Genomic DNA, 18,087 nt, shown 5'->3' with positions numbered 1-18,087 from the left:
TTGCTCCTGTGAAGCTTATTTATGTAGCAGAGACCCTAAGCCTACCTATAGTTATGCCTAAGAGTTATTACCAAAGGACCTCTTTTATTACTTAGATGTGGTCTCTGTCTCTCTAAGCCCAACTCTGCAAGTAAAATCATTAGCCTCCCCCCTATGTGGGACATGACATCCAGCGTTGAAAATTTCTCTGGCAACGTGTGATATGACTCCCAGGAATGAGCCTGGCCCTGGCACTGTACAATCAACAATGCCTTCCTGACCAAAAAGGGGAAAAGAAGTGTAGCAAATAAGGTATGAGTGGCTAAGAGAGTTCAAATAGAGTCAAGAGGCTACTCTGGAGGCTACTCTTATGCAAGCTTCAGCTAAATATTGCCGTTAATCATAGTTTGCCAAACTTCAATCAAAACCATTCCTATCAACCTTAAAGAACATCTAGGGCTTTCTCTGAGATTCTACAAAGGTTCCATGCACTACGATTATTTTCCAAAAACCTACAACCTCCAGATGGGTTCCTAGCCCAGAAAAGTCCTGAAACCCAAAGGATCCAGCCACTCCAGAACATCAATTATTTCCATTCCCCTATCCCATATTACAGACAGCCCTTTCTAAAATGAAAAATTTAGAATGGGCATAGCCCAAATAACCGTAAAGATTAGGAGAAAGATCAAAGGAGAAGGTGGAATTATACAGAGAAAAGAGGATTTAACAAATGAGTATGACTGTTGAATCATTACATTGATATTTCCTTTAGTCTCCAGTGTCTTGGAGCAGACATAAGAAAAAACCTTAATTTGTGGAACTGTAACCCACACCAAAGTTTAAAATTTGTTCTATAGCTAATTGTTGTGGTGTGCTTTGAAATTTATTGTTTCCTTGTATATATGTTATTTTTTACAATAAAAAGGCAGAGAGAAAACAAACAACAACAAAGTAATGATAAATCTATGGTTTTGGATATAGAATCCACAAAATATAATTTTCAAGAAGGACAGAAAAAAAAGGTGTTGGGGCAGAATGAGTAAGAACCCATACCAAATTCTGAAATCTGTTCTACAACTAATTGTTGCAGGATGCTGAAATTTATTGCTTTTTTTGGTATATATATTATTTTTCACAAAAAAAGAAGAAAAAAGTCAATTGTGATGATGCATGCACAGCTATATGATGATACTGTGAATCATTAATTGTACACTTCAGACAATTATATGGTATGTGAATATATAATATATATCAATAAAATTGCATTAAAATAAAAAAAGTGTATGCGTATGCTATCAAAGTTAGGTCGGTATCAAATCAAATATGATAGTTACAGATTTAGGATGTTAAATTTGAAGACTGTGATAAAACAGAAAATATATGAAGGACATAAACAAAAATAAATGAGAAGGGATTCGAAATGGTACCATACCAAAAAATAAAATAAATATGAGAGTAGGCTTGATGGAAGAATTGAGGGTCAAAAAAGGTATAAGACTTTACAAATACAAAATACTAAAAGGGCAGAACAAATGGCTGCATTATCAGTAGTGACTTTAAATATAAATGTATTAAACTCTTCAATCAAAAGGCAGAGATCTACGGAATGAATAAAAAAGCATGAGCTAACCATATGCTGTTTATGAGAGATTTACCTTAAATTCGAAATATTAAGTAGGCTGAAGGTAAAGGATGGAAAAAAAATGTACCATGCAACTGTAACCAAAAGAGAGCTGGGGTAGCTATTCTAATATCACATAAAATAAACTTTAAGTAAAAAACTTTTAAGAGAGTCAAAGAGTATCAGTATATATTGACATAGGGGTCAATTCAGCAAGACATAACAATTATAAATATTTATATATCTAATAGATGCATCCAGAAATGTATGACGCAAATGGGCATCAGACTTGAAGAGAGAATCAGACAGTTTTACATTAATAATAGGAGATGTGAATACACCACTTTCAATAAGGCACAGAATATCTAGATAGAGATCAGTAACAAAATAGAGGACTAGAAAAATACTCTAAACCAACTGGATCTAATAGACACATATAGAACACTTAACTCAATAGTAGAGGAATGCATTTTTCCTTAGTGCACACAGATCATTCTCCAGGATATACTATATGTAAGGTCACAAAAAAGTCTCAATAAATTAAAAAATATTGAAATCATGAAACGTATCTTCTCTGACCACAATAGAATGAAAGTAGGAATCAATAACAGAAGGAGAAATGGAAAATTCACAAATATGTGGAAACTAATGAATATACTACTCCTAAACCAATGGACCAAAGAAGAAATCACAAGGGAAATTAGGAATTATCTTTAGGCAACTGAAAATAAAACACAACACACCAAAACGTATGGGATGCAGCAACTGGGTGCTGAGAGGGAAATTTATAGCTCTAAATGTTACACTGAACAAAGAAGGAAGATCTTAAGTCAGTCTTACCCTCAAAACTGGAGGATCTAGAAAAAGAAGTGCAAAGTAAATCTAAAGTGAGGAGAAGGAAGGAAATTACAAAGATTAGCCTGGAGATAAATGAAATAGTGGGGGGAAAAAGACAACTAAAAGACTCAATGAAACTAAAAGTGGGTTCTTTGAGAAGATAAATAAAATTGACAAACCTTTAGCTGACTAAGAAAAAAAGAGAGGACACAGATAACTAAAATCAGAAATGAAAAGGATATATTAATACCAACCACACAGAAATAAAGGTGTTTACAGAGGATATTATGAATAGCAGTACTCCAAAAAATTAGATAAACAATATGAAATGAACAAATTTCTATAAGCATATAAAACTACCTTCACTGACTCAAGAAGAAACTGAAGATCTCAAAAAACCAAAACTAAAGAGATTGAATAAGTAATCAAAAGCTTCTCAACAAAGAAAAGCCAAAGACCCGATGGCATCCCAGGTGAATTTTACCAAACATTACAAGAAGCACTAATATCAATTCTGCTCAAACTGTTTAAAAAAATTGAAGAGGAGGGAACATCATTCTATTAGACCAACATCATCCTCATAACAAAGCCAGATAAAGATACCCCAAGAAAATACAGATCAATATCGCTACAGACACAGATTTAAAAATTCTCAACAAAATACTAGCAAATCGAATGCAATGGTACATTAAAGAATTATACACTATGATCAAGTGGGATTTATCCCTGGTATGTAAGGATAGCTCAACGTAAGAAAATTAATATAATACTCCACATTAATAGAATAATGGAAAAAAGCTCTGATTATTTCACCTTGTGCTGGTCTGAATCTGTTATGTTCCCCAGAAAACCCTATGTTCTTTTAATCCAATCTTGCAGGGGCAGACCTAATGTTGGGTGGGACCTTCTGAACAGGCTGTTTACACGGAGATGTGACCCACCCAGTCAGATGGGTCTTAATCCTATACTGGAATCCTTTACAAGAGCTCACAGAAAGAGAAAACTCAAAAGGAAAACGCCCCAGGAGAAGCCAGAAGGATTCACAGAGCTGAGAGAGCCATTCTGAAACCCAACCAGGAGAAAAGGGCTAACAGACACAGCCATGTGCCTTCTCACGTGACAGAGAAGTCCTGATCAGCCACTGACATCTCTTCAGCGTCAAGGTATCTTTTTTCTATGAATACCTTAATTTAGACATTTACAAATTGTAAATTTGTAATCTATAATAAATGTCCTTTGTGAAAGCCAATCCATTTTTGGTATATTGCTTTCCAGTAACTTTCGTAAAATACAACACACCTGATACATAAAAGACAAAATCCAGCACCACTTCTTCATAAAAACACTTTAAAAATGGGTATAGAAGGAAACCTCCTCAACATAATAAAGGGCATATATGAAAAAGCCACAGCTAACATAATGAATGGTCAGAGACTAAAAGCTTTCCCTCTAAGATCAGGAACAAGACAAGGATGCCCACTGTCCCCACTGTTACTCAACACTCACTGTACTAGTCTTGCCAGTCATCGAAATCAGAAAGAAAGAAGTGAAACTTTCCTTAATTGCAGATGACATGATTCCATACAAAGAAAATCCTGAAAAATCCACAACAAAGCAACCAGAACTAATAAACAAATTCAACAAAGTGGGGAACAAGATAAACACACAAAAAATCAGTAGTCTTTCCATAAACCAGTAACGAATAATCTGAAGAAATCAAGAAAAAAAATTCCACATACAATAACAATGAAAATAATCAAATACCTAGTATTTAATCTAACCAAGGATGTAAAGGACTGGTACAAAGAATATTACAAAACAATGCTAAAAGAAATCATATAAGACCTAAATAATTGAAAAGATATTCATTGCTCATGGATTGGAGACTTAATATTGTTTTGCTGTCAATTCTACCCAAAGCACTTTACAGATTTAAAACAATTCCAATCAAAATTCCTACAATTTTCTTTGCAAAAAATGGAAAAGTCAATGATCAAAATTATATGGAAGGGTAAGGGGCACTGAACAGTCAAAGTCATCTTGATAAGAAGAACAAAGTTAGAGGACAGAAATATCCCAATGCTAAATTCATTACAAAGCCACAATAATAAAAAAAAAAAAAAAAAAACCACAAAAAACAGCATATTGCCACAAGGAGTGAAAGCTAGATTAATGGAATTAAACTGAGAATTCAGAAATCAACCCTCATATTTATGGCACACAGTTCTGACAGGGGCGCCAAGTTCATTCAATTGGAAAAGAAGAGATTCTTGAACTAATAGTGCTGTGAAAACTGGATGGCCATATACGAAAGAAAGAAGACAGACCCTTACATCATAACATACAGAAGAAACAACTTGAAATGGACCAAAGACCTAATGGGAACTATAAAAGTACTAGAAGAAAATATAGGGAATCATTTTCAGAACCCGTGTTAGGCAACAACTTCTTAGATGCTACACCCAAAGCACAAGCAACAAAAGAAAAAACCAGATAAATGGCACCTCATCAAAATTAAGATCTTTTCTGCACTTTGGTGGTTTGAATCTCTATGCTCCCCAGAAAAGCATGTTCTTAACGTTAATTCATTCCTGTGGTGTGAACCCACTGCAAGCAGGATCTTTTGAAGATGCTACTTCAGATAAGCAGGGACGCACTTCATTCAAGATGGGCGGTAATTCTTAACTGGAGCCCTTTACAAATGGGATGAGCAAGAGAGACAAAGAGAGCATGTGTGGATACCATGGAAGCAAAAGCTGAAAGGAACAAAACCCAGAAGTGAAGGGAGACGCCAGAAGTGAAGGGAGACGCCAGAAGAGGTCACCATATGTCTTGCCATGTGACAGAAGAGTGAAAAATAGTTGGCAGCCAGTATCTGAAAAGAAAGCATCACTGTAAGCTTTAATTTGGACATTTTTCTCGGCCTCAAAACTGTAAGCTAATAAATTTCCATTATTAAGCCAACCCATTTTATAGTATCTGCTTTCAGCAGCCTAGGAAACTAAAACATGCACCAAAGGACTTTTGTCATGACAGTAAAAAGACAAAAGCAACCTATAAAATGGGAGAAAATATTTAGAAACCACATGTCTGATAAGGACTTAATATATAAAGAAATCCTACTAGTGAACAACAAAGCACAAACAACTTAATTAGGCATTCTTGCCTAAAATAGGCAAAAGGTTTGAATAGTTGTTTCTCCAAAGACAAAGAAATGGCCAAAAAGCACGTAAAAAGATGTTCAACATCATTAACCATTAAGGAAATGCAAATCAAAACCACAATGAAATACTATTCCACATCTGCTAGAATGGCTACTATTAAAAAAATAAAGGAAAATTACAAGTGTTGGAAAAGATGTTGAGAAATATGAACACTTATTCATTGTTGGTGGGAATATAAAACGGTACAGCCACTGCAGAAGACATTTTAACCAGATTCCCAGGTGATTTGTGTTCACGATAAAATCTAAGAAGCACTGGTTGGTCTAGAGGGAAGAACTTGGAGAGGAAAAAGGGGGAGAAGCGAGGAAAACAATGCAAACTGTGAACAGTTTTGCTCTCTTTCACTGTGGAATGCTATCTTTACAAAAACAATTCATAGCTATGAAAAGCAAAGGAGACTTGCACAGATTTCCAGTGACCTCTTCTGGCTGATGTAAGACAGACAATTACAATACAAAACATACCTCCCCTTTTCCTTTAGTCTCCATGACAGACCCTCCTAGAAATAAGCAATAAGGGACATTGTGGCCTGACGGGTATAGGTCAGGCCCTAAGTGTATTTTATAGTGTTACATTTACTCCTAATTACCTTGTATTTAAGTATAGCAATTCCATTTTACATATGTAGAAACAAGGCTCACTGATACTTAGTTACTCACTGAGAATATGCAGCTAGTAAAAGAGACAGAGTAGATCCCAGGTCTGTCTTAGCCCTTTTATTTTACCATACTGTTTCCCAGAAGGCTGAATGCCATAAATCTATTTTTTGGAGAGAGAGCAAAAGGGAAGGCAAAGCAGTATAATATGTGTGATTTCCAGAAAGAAAGAAAATAGGCAAATTTAAGAAAAATTAGTAAAATACAAATAAGAATATTAATTTAAGATTAAATACCCTCATTCCAATTCACCAAAAAAATAAAGATAAATATGCTCATCACAACAGAGAAAATACTTAAAGCACAAAATAGGAAAACTTTCCCTGAAAGTACTCCAGAAAAAAGTAGGCTATTAATGATCCACCGCAAATTATGAAATACAGTCCTCCTATATCCCTTTTCCCTCTTTGCCCCAAACATTTCACTTGTCATGACAATAGATAGCCCTAACAACATGTTTATTAGATTTACTTCAAATTCTTTCACTCTAAATACAATTACCTAAGTCATAACTTTTCTGATCTCAAAGCTAAATTACTCCAAAAGTCACCTAAACTGGTCTCCTAGATTTGTCTCTTTGAATTCACCATGAATACTGCTGCCATGGTAATATCATTAAATCTCTTTGATGTTCCTAAAAATAAGGAATTGAGTTCAAGAATTAAAGGGATCTGGATAGGACTAAGGTAAATCAGAATACAGGGTAAAAGATGATATGATCTGTATTTTAAAACTTCAACTTCTGTGGGAGACCAAAGGAAAGATGTTTACTTGGAGCAAAATTTCTATTTTTGGTAAGACAATATCTGATTTAACTTGCATGGTCAGTTTATTTGAACACCATAATTACACGGAATCTTGAATAGGGAGTAGACCCTGTTGGTCTGTATAGTCAGTGTGATGCCCTGATACATCCCAGAGTAATTTGGGCACAGAATAAAAAAACATTTGCAAAGTCACCTTGGGGGGCTGGGGAGAAAGGAAGAACTATTAAACCTCCCCAGGTGGGGAATTCTTGATATCCTTGCAAGGACCACAATTTAATAGGTTAAGCCCTCAATCTTGGGGCTTGCTCCTATGAAATTTATTCTGATAAAGGAAAAACTAAGCCTACTTATTATTATGCCTACAAGTCACCACCAGAGAACCTCTTTTGTTGCTCAGATATGGCTTCTCTCTCTAAGCTAACTAGGCAGGTGAACTCACTGCCCTCCCCACATGACTCCCAGGGGTATAAATCACCCTGGCAACATGGGACAGAACTCCCAGTATGAGCCAGGACCCAGCCATCACAAGATGGAGAAAGTCTTCTTGACCAAAAGGGGTAAGAAAGAAATGAGACAAAAAAAAGTTTCAGTGGCTGAGAGATTTCAGAATCGAGAGGTTATCTTGGAGGCTATTCTTATACATTTATAGATATTTCTTTTTAGTTTATGATGTATTAGAGTGGCTAGAGGGAAGTATCTGAAACTGGTGAACTGTAGTCCAGTAGCCTTGATTCTTTTTTTTTTTTTAACTTTTTTTATTGTATACTATAACATATATACAAAGCAAAGAAAGAAAAAAAGCAATAGTTTTCAAAGCATTCTTCAACAAGCAGTTATAGGACAGATCCCAGAGTCTGCCATGGGCTACCATACGATTATCTCAGATTTTTCCTTCTAGCTGTTCCAGGATACAGGAGGCTACAAGGTATAAATATTTTTTTATCATCACTATTGATTTTTTTCTTTTTTGTGAAAATTTACACACAAAAAAGTACAGAAAAGCAATAAATTTCAAAGCACAGAACCACAATGAGTTGTAGAACATATTTCAGATTTTGGTATGGGTTATAATTCTACAATTTTAGGTTTTTACTTCTAGCTCCTCTAAGATACTGGAGACTAAAAGAGATATCAATTTTAAGATTCAGGAATCATATTCATTTGCTAAATCCTATCTTCTATGAATAACTCCATCCTCACCTTTGATCTATCTCTCTCTTTTTAGACGTGTTTGGGCTATGGCCATTCTAATTTTTTCATGTTGGAAGGGTCTGTCAATAATATGGAGTAGGGAGATGAAACTATTTGATGTTCTAGAGAGGCTGGGCCCTCTAGGTTTCAGGACCTATCTGGTCCAGGGACTCATCTGGAGGCTGTAGGTTTCTGAAAAGTTACTCTAGTGCATGGAAACCTTGTGGAATCTTATGTATTGCCCCAGGTGTTCTTTAGGATTGACTGGAAAGGCCCTGTTTGGGGTCTGACAAGTTATAATAGGCAGCAAGGTCCAACTGAAGATTGCATAAGAGCAATCTCCAGAGTAGCCTCTTGACTGTGTTTGAACTATCTCTGCCACTGATACTTTATTAGTTACAGTTCTTCTCCCCCATTTGGTCAGAATGTAATTGTTGATCCCATGGAGCCAGGGCTGGACTCATCCCTGGGAATCCTCTCCCACGTCGCCAGGGAGACTTTCACCTCTGGATGTCATGTCCCACGTAGGGGGGAGTAGCTTTGATTCTTGAAGATGAGCACTGTATAATGATATAGCTTTTACAATGTGACCGTATGAATGTGAAAACCTTGTGGTTGACACTCCCTTTATCCAAGGTATGGACAGATGTATAAAAAATTTAAGGACAAAAATAAAATAAATAACTAAATAATGGTGGGGGATAATGGGTAAAAAAAAATTGTGTAGGTTGCAATACTAGTGGTCAATGACAGGGAGGGTAAGAGTATGGGATGTATGGGTTTTTCCTTTTCTCTTTTTATTTTTCTGTAATGATGTAAATGTTCTAAAAATGATCATGACACTGAATACACAACTATGTGATGATACTGTGAGCCACTGGTTGCATACTTTGGATGGACTATATGTGTGTGAAGATGTAGCAATAAAAATTTTTTTAATTAATTAAAGGTGCTTCAATCTATAAATGTACAAGTATTAGTTTCATTGTGTCACTGCCCTATGATAGTTCCCTCTTGCCAATATCAAGTTTAAAATCCTGTGCCTTTACACTGGGTGATTACCTGTGTTGAAAATCCCCAAGACTACCCCCAGGTTCAGTGGTTCACTAGGACTCACAGGACTCCATATATAATTGTACTCACAATTGGTGAAAGGTAAAAATCAAAACAGCAAAGGCACATGGGGCAAAGTCCAGAGGAAAACAAGTGCAAACTTCAAAGGGTCATCTCCAAGTGGAGTCACACAAGGCACATTTAATTCCTACAAGCTGTGACAACACACATGAAATGGTGTCTACCAGGGTCACTTATTAGAGAATCAGTGCCCAGGGTTTTTGTTGGAGGCTAGGGACATAGGGAGACACTGTCTAGCACGTACCAAAATTCCCACTTCTGGAAGGAAAGAAGGTTTTCAGCATGAAACACATTCCTTGCACAGTTTAGGCACAGTGAACTACTAATCTTGGGGAATCACAGGAACCCTCTCAAAATACAAGTTCCCAGACTCCAGTCAAAGCCCAACCTTGTAAGCAGGGCTTTCTAAGGATAGCAATCTCTGGTCTACTATGTTAACTCTTTTCTGCAAACCTATTCCCATATTCAATCTTCTGCTTGAGTCCTTTAATCTTACCTAGAATTCAATCACTTTTTCCTTTCATATATTCAAATTCTCCAATCCTTGGGGGCCTCCTCCTTTTCCATAACGCTTTGCAAAATATTCCAACCAATACTTTCCTCTCTTTTCTACCCTCCTGTTTCACTCTATATTGCACTATTTAAGGCTTGTTTATTCTAGAGCATAACCTCCTTGTGTGTAAGAACTATAGTTGATTTCTCTTAACATACTACTATAGTGCTTAGCCAACGGTGAACAAGATGCAGGCTCTCAAGAAGCTCTCAAGAGTTGACGACTGAGTGTATAACAAAATCTGCTTCAAGGATGCACATCTATTCTGGAAATGTTCTCTAGGACTATGATGGGAGTGTGTGGGAGGCTGTAGAATTCAATGAGATATACTTGAGACGGCAAACCTTAATTCTCTGCTGTGAACCTATATACAATCTTAACTATTCCCTTATCTACTTTTCACATATAGTTCTACATCTAAGCAAATTCTGAAAATGTGATATAAAAAACTTATTTTAAACCCCACTGATCTCTGGACATAAGCATTTTACATTTCAAAATCTAATATTCATTCAGCAAATATATCAAATATGGACAGGTTTTTAACCTCTAAAGATATCTAATCTGGTATATTTTTAAATAGAAAAATTAATACATCCAATAGGGAACTAGTTACATGAATTGTAATACATGCACACAACTGAATGCTACTCAATGAGATTTAAAACAGAGCAATGTACCCATTGATTCAACAAATATTTAAGCACTTATGCTTGAAATGCACTGCTTTTTGAACATCACAAAACACATTTTACTTTCGACAACTTAAGTAAAATATTTATCTATATATGGAAAAACAGTAAAAACATATACATCAAAATGTTAACAGTGATTATCTCTGAGTGAGATTAAGGGAGATTTCTTATTTTCTTTTTGTTTATTTCTTAATAATCTTCCATGATGAATATATATTATTTTTGCAATGCTAATAAGTTGTTAGAAATATTTAATATCAAATGTAGTTTAAAAAAAAAATTACACAGTTCTGCATTATTTGGATTTCATATACTATGAATTAACTCATATCACTGGAGATTTAATACTTAATAAGAATTATATTAATACAGGCATTTAAATAGTAGTTCTATTCTTAATATTAGCATTAATAAAGGAATTTTTATTTATTACATGGCTCCAATATTTCAAGAGATATGAAAGGCAGTGGACTTAAAAGTAGGGAATGTCAAATGGTGCAACCACTGTGGAAGGCAGTTTGGCAGTTCCTCAAAAAGCTGAATATAGAATTGCCATACGACCCAGCAATACCATTGCTGGGAATATACTCAAAGGACTTAAGGGCAAAGACACAAATGGACACTTGCACACCAATATTTATAGCAGCATTATTTACAGTTGCAAAGAGATGGAAGCAGCCAAAATGTCCATCAACAGACAAGTGGCTAAACAAACTGTGGTATATACATACGATGGAATATTATGCAGCTTTAAGACAGAATAAACTTATGAAGTATGTTAACAATATGGATGGACCTTGAAAACATTATGCTGAGTGAGTCTAGCCAAAAACTAAAGGACCAAACTGTATGGTCTCATTGATACGAACTGACATTGGTGAATAAATTTGGAATATTTTGTTCATAAGAGAAACCATCAGGAGATAGAAATAGGGTAAGCTATTGGGTAACTGGAGCTGAAGCAATACAGACTGTGCAACAGGACTGGATACAAAAACTCAGAAATGGACAGCACAATACTACCTAACTAATACAATTATGTTAACACACTGAATGAAGCTGCATGGGAGAATGATAGAGGGAGGAGGGCTGGGGACATTAATGAAATCAGAAAGAAAGATAGATGTTAAAGATTGAGATGGTATAATCTAGGAATGCCTCGAGTGTATAATAATAGTGAAATGTACAATGTACAAATTTTAAAAATGTTTTTGCATGAGAAAGAACAAAGGAATGTCATTATCGCAGGGTGCTGAAAAAAGATGGTAATTAATATTTTTAAATGTCACCTTATGTGTGAGAATAAAGCAAAAAATGTTTATTTGTTACAAAATTTATATTTTGACTAGAGCATTTCCTAATATAACTTATGTAGATAGTTTGATTGAATGTCATAAGTACTTGGAATCTCAGGTAGGACATGAGATTTTGTTGGTTTGTCCAGAGTGATGCCCCGATGAATCCCAGAGTGATTTGATCAGTGAGTGGAAAAGTATTTGCAAGCCCCCTTCGGGGAATGGTGAGAGCGGGGAGAAATTCAACTTCCCCAAGTTGAATTCTTGATATTCTCACAAGCAGTGCAGACAATCAAAGCTATAGGCTGAGCCCCCAGTCTTGGGGTTTGTTCATATGAAACTTAACCCCACAAAGGATAGGTCAAGTCTACTTAAAATTAGGCCTAAGGGTCACCCCCAAGAGAGCCTCTTTTGTTGCTCAGATGTGGCCTCTCTCTCCAGTCAACACAACGAGCAGTCTCACCACCCTCCCCCTCTCTGCGTGGAACATGACTCCCAGGGGTGTGGACCTTCCTGGTAACGTGGGACAGAGATCCTGGAATGAGCTGAGAATTAACATCAAGGGATTGAGAGAAAATTCTGGACCAAAGGGGGAAGAGTGAAATGAGACAAAGTGTCAATGGCTGAGAGATTCCAAACAGAGTTGAGAGCTAATCCTGGAGGTTATTCTTATACATTAAGTAGATGTCACCTTGCTGTTCAAGATGTAGTGGAGAGGTTGGAGGAAATTGCCTGAAAATGTAGAGCTGTGTTCCAGTAGCCATGTTTCTTGATGATGACTGAACAATGATACAGCTTTCACAATGAGACTCTGTGAATGTGAAAACCTTGTGTCTGATGCTCCTTTTATCTACTATATCAACAGAAGAGTAGAACATACGGAATAAAAATAAATAGGGGGAACAAATGTTAAAATAAATTTAGTTTGAAATGCTAGTGGTAAATGAAAGCAAGCGGTAAGGGGTATGGTATGTATAATCTTTTTTTTCTCTGTTATTGTTTTATTTCTTTTTCTGTTGCCTTTTTATTTCTTTTTCTAAATAGATGCAAATGTTCTAAGAAATGATGATATGCAACTATGTGATGATATTAAGAATTACTGATTGTATATGTAGAATGGAATAACATCTTAATGTTTTGTTTGTTGTTAATTTTTTTTAATTAATTAAAAAAAGGTACTTTGAAAAAAAAAAAAGTAGAGTTCCAGTTTTCATTAGGTGACTAACAGTATTAGTTAATTTAGCGTCATAGAACAGTTCCATAAAAGTAAGGGCTCTGATGAAAATCTCCAGACTTGGGTTTTAGCTATCAAGTCTACCTGCCCACAACAATTTAATGATGATCCAAATCATTTTACTTTCAATTAACAATTATAATTTTGATCCTTATGTGCATCACTGGTGATTGTAAGCTTAACAGCAACAAGAAAAAACCTGCACTCAACTACATGGCTCGCTAAAAAAGGAATACCTATTCTTAACTTAGGACATGCTCTTACCTTAGCAAAAAGGTGATCCCTATATTGCTGTTGAGTAACAAATTTTTTGTGACACACTACACAAGCAAAGGAACTGGTGACAGGCCCATGTAGTGTAATAGTTGGATCACACGGAGAGTGATCAAACCTACTCGGAGAAAGAGAGGTAACATTAAAAGAGCAATACCTTGTATCTTCTTTTGCTAGACTAAACACACATTCACAATTTTACAATTTTCTACTAAATATTAAATACTAATTAATCTTTATAGTAAAGAAAAATCAAGTGACTCTATATGCCAACCAATCTTCTTAGACAGCGACCGCTGGCTCAAGATTTTATAAAAGTACTTAAGACCTAACAAAATGGGTTAAAGTGTGTTTTGCAAAACTAGTCAACTTGCTAATTTGAGTCAATGAGAACTAAAAGAGCCCATGTTCATCTTTTGCTTCTTGACTTGGTAACCATAATACTCACAAACAACTTTAAATGAGCCATTGTAATAGTACTCCCATTTCAAGATTTCTGGCATACCTGTTTCCTATATATTTCTTTTGATCCTTTAAGTTTATTTTAATCTATTAACAAAATTATATACTTTTAAACTGCTTTGAAGACTCTAAGTAATTAAAAATATTAACTTAATATTAATATTAAATACTACTTAATATTAAGTATTAAATAGTTAATATGTATTAACTATTTAAGTAGTTACAGAAATAAAGCATTATCTACAGAATGCTGGAGCTCCCTCTAGAGGCCGCTCTCGGTAAGGTAAGGCATCCAAAACTAACCGGAGTAAGACCTGAAAAAGGCAATAGTTTACAGATCCAAATTCCTCAATTTCCCATCCTTCAACTATTACAATTAGATTGGGAAGACTGTGAGGATGGATTTTTATTCCCTCTAAGACCACCTTCCCTTGAAATCTACTTTCCCAAGTTCTACTATTCAAAGTTCAATAAATGATAAAATGGGTCTGATAAACAGAATATTTTTTATTGTTAATTTTACTCTTATTTGTTCTGCCACTATTATTTATTTTGTAATGCCATATTATCTTTCTTTAGGATAGACCAAATATCTTTAAGTGGCTAATGTCTCCTGAAATTTATATTTATGGGCTCGATTTCTCTAAAATTAACTCAACTGCATATCAATACAAAAAGTCTGTTCAGAATTTTATGAACATATGTTTAGGGAGGACCAGATATTTAAAGGCTACACCATAACGAAGAAAGAATATTACTAGAAAAATCTGACTTTATCAAGCCTTCCAGGAAACCTAAGAAATGAAAATTAAAAATAATTACATCAAAATAACACAAATCAATTTGAATTTGGAATATAAAGCTATAATTACAATGGTAGAGGTGCATCAGGCTTTTCATTTTACAAAATCACTTGGTTACACATCTGATCCTCATCATCAATCACTCTGAATATCATACTTACCTTTTCAAATGTCCTAAAAGAAGGTGGCCATTGTCAAACTCCTTGTTACAATGCATTATGGGACATAAAATTGGTTTCCCAGACATCTGCATTTGGCCTCCTCTTCGGAATGAGCTTTTTGTTCCAGAATTAATCGTGCCTGTTTTGAGACCTGCATCAGAATATAAATCTGTAAGCTCCTACTTCATATACTTGTTCTTTAGAGTGGAAATCAAAATTATGACAAAACAAAATTAGGCAGCATTGATTGGGTGGTCTTATTGCAACTGTTTACAACTTCTCTTATAAAAGAGAAGATAAAGATATTTGGGGCAAAGAAAGCTGCTAACATCTCCAAATAGCATGCTCTTGGGGGAAAAAAAAATCTGTTCCCCTAAGCTCAACAGTCAAGAAATGTGAATGATCAAATGCGTTAGAAAATCAGGATTCTGATATACAGATAGTTTTTACTATCTCTCTCTTTTTACTTTTGGGAATTGTTTCACTCAAATGCCCTGAGTATTTCATATAAAAGAAAACTGAGTATTTATGGCAGTTTCTACAAAGTCCTTGAGATTATAAATAGAATAGAATATTATTCCCTTAATATAATCCAGTTTTTAAATTATTCCCTTAATGTAATCTAGTTTTTAAATCTAGATTATATACACTTAAGGTTTCAACTACTATTCTGCTCTTTAAGTCCTTACTAGGGAAGAAGCAGGCATGCCTCTACTGAACTGCAAAACTAAATACACGATTTGCAAAGTCCCCTTCGGGGAATGGTGAGAAAGGGGGAAGATTCAACTTCCCCAAATTGAATTCTTGATATTCTCACAAGCAGTGCAGACAATCAAAGCTATAGGCTGAGCCCCCAATCTTGAGGTTTGTTCATATGAAACTTAACCCCACAAAGGATAGGTCAAGTCTACTTAAAATTAGGCCTAAGAGTCACCCCCAAGAGAACCTCTTTTGTTGCTCAGATGAGGCCTCTCTCTCCAGCCAACACAACAAGCAAACTCACGACCCTTCCCCTGTCTATGTGGAACATGACTTCCAGGGGTATGGACCTTCCTGGCAACGTGGGACAGAAATCCTGGAATGAGCTGAGACTCGGCATCAAGGGATTAGAAAACCCCTAGAATGAGGTGAGACTCAGCACCAGGGGATTGAGAAAATCTTCTTGATCAAAAGAGGGAAGAGTGAAATGAGACAAAATAAAGTGTCAATGGTTGAGAGATTCCAAACAGAGTCAAGAGATAGTTATCCTGGAGGTTATTCTTGCACATTAAATATATACACCTTGTCAAGATGTAGTGGAGAGGCTGGAGGGAACTGCCTGAAAATGTGGCGCTGTGTTCCAGTAGCCATGTTTCTTGAAGATGGTTATATAATGATACAGCTTTCACAATGTGACTGTGTGATTGTGAAAACCTTGTGTCTTGATGCTTCTTTTATCTACCTTATCAACAGATGAGTAAAACATATGGAATAAAGATGAATAATGGGAACAAATGTTAAAATAAATTTAAAGTGAAATGCTGGTGATCAGTGAGGGGGAGGGGTGGGGGGTATGGTATGTATGAATTTTTTTCTGTTTTTATTTCTTTTTCTGAATAGATGCAAATGTTCCAAGAAATGATCATGATGATGAATATGCAACTATGTGATGATACTGTGAATTACTGATTATATATGTAGAATGGAAAGATCAAAAGTTACATTGTTTGCATTTGTTTGGTGTCTTTTGGTATTTTTAAAAAAATTTAAAAACTAATAAAAAAATTAAATACATAAATGTGTCTGACAACAAAGAACGAAAGATACAGCACTAATTATATTTTAATCTTAAAGCAGTAAGTGAATAATACACCTTTTTATATTAAAATTGTTTAACGTAGTCAGAATTAGGGCAGGTTTTATTTATTGTCCATCCGCATTCCAGCATCTCCCATTAGGACAAGTGTTTAGTCACAAATAGAGACTATGGATAAAATGGAGTCAGACTTTTTAGAACACACGAGAACCATGACAGCCCACGCAGCCAGAGACCCTTAGAGATGAAGAAGAAAAACACCCCCCGGGGGGAGCTTCATGCAACAAGAAGCCTGGAGAGAAAACTAACAAATGTCGCCATGTTCACCATGTGCCCTTCCAGTTGAAAGAGAAACCGTGAATGTTACTGGCCTTCTGAATCAAGAAAGCCAACAAAAGTATTGTGGGACCTGTATAAACGAAATCGCTGCAATCTCGAATGGGAGGCTCAAAAAGGGAAAAAGTAAAGGTAAAATGTCTTCAGAGGCAAACCAGGAAAGCTAAAGTCTAAAGTCAAGAAACTTCAGGCCAGGAGAGTGGACCCACCCACACACATGAAGAGGCTGAATTTGCCCCAAAGGCAGAGGATGGGCCTTCCACCTCCTTGCAGTGGAAGAGTTGTGCCGCTTCAGGTCTTGGAGAGTGTGAGGCACATCCCTTGGGGTTTGGGGAGAGACTGACTACTACCAAATGGAGAGGTTGAGCATGTGTCCCAGAAATGGCAGAGAGCCCGGGTGGAACCGAAAAAAAGGTGGTCTCCCCAATGTCCCCCAAGGTGGTATTCGGAAAGAGGTGGGCAACTACATAGGTCCTTGGAAAGCGTGGGACTGCTGCTTTCTAAAGCCCTGAAGATAAATGACTCTCAGACTTTGAAATCTAATGGAGTTTGCTCCGCAGGGTTTCAAAACTGCTTGGGTCCAGTGACCCTGTGTTCCTTCCAATTTCTCCCTATAGAAATGAGGATATTTATTCTATAATTGTCCCTCCTTTGTATGTTGGCAGCAAATAACTTGTACGAGTTTTACAGGTCCAGAGCTAAAGGAGAACTATGCCTTAGGATAGACCATGCCTGTAACTAACTTTGATGAGACTTTGTAGGGGTTCTACCCTTGTATTGCATTTATACTATTACTGAAATGCTGTAAGGTTTTCTGATAATTGTGAAGGAATAATATATTTTTATATGGGAAAAACATGTCTTTTTTAGGGTCCAAGGGGTGGAATGTGCTGGTTAGAAAGGTTTATGTACCCTAGAAAAGCTATGTTTTAATCTTGATCCATCTTGTGGAAGAAGTCGCTTCTTCCTATTCAGCACTATACGTTGGAAACTTCATTAGATGCCTTCTTGAACCAAGGTATCTTTCCCTGCCTTAGAGTGGACATTTTTATAGCCTTGCTTTAACTTGGA

The 18,087-nt window shown here is 35.9% G+C and overlaps 1 protein-coding gene across 6 annotated transcripts in view; it reads right to left on the bottom strand.

Annotated features, from left to right (window-relative positions):
* Window positions 1-18,087, bottom strand: part of ZNF451 (zinc finger protein 451) — a 142,552-nt gene that overhangs the window by 93,736 nt on the left and 30,729 nt on the right. For all 6 annotated transcript variants that reach the window (XM_077162156.1, XM_077162155.1, XM_077162157.1 and 3 more), the window contains exons 6-7: window positions 14,886-15,036; window positions 13,451-13,577 (exon numbers count right to left, since the gene is read on the bottom strand). In XM_077162156.1, coding sequence (XP_077018271.1) covers window positions 13,451-13,577; window positions 14,886-15,036 — 278 coding nt within the window. The remainder of the gene's footprint in view (window positions 1-13,450; window positions 13,578-14,885; window positions 15,037-18,087) is intronic.

The sequence above is a fragment of the Tamandua tetradactyla genome, chromosome 5 (genome assembly GCF_023851605.1).
Source record: "Tamandua tetradactyla isolate mTamTet1 chromosome 5, mTamTet1.pri, whole genome shotgun sequence".
Lineage (NCBI taxonomy): Eukaryota > Metazoa > Chordata > Mammalia > Pilosa > Myrmecophagidae > Tamandua > Tamandua tetradactyla.
This window is presented reverse-complemented; position numbering and strand designations above follow the sequence as displayed.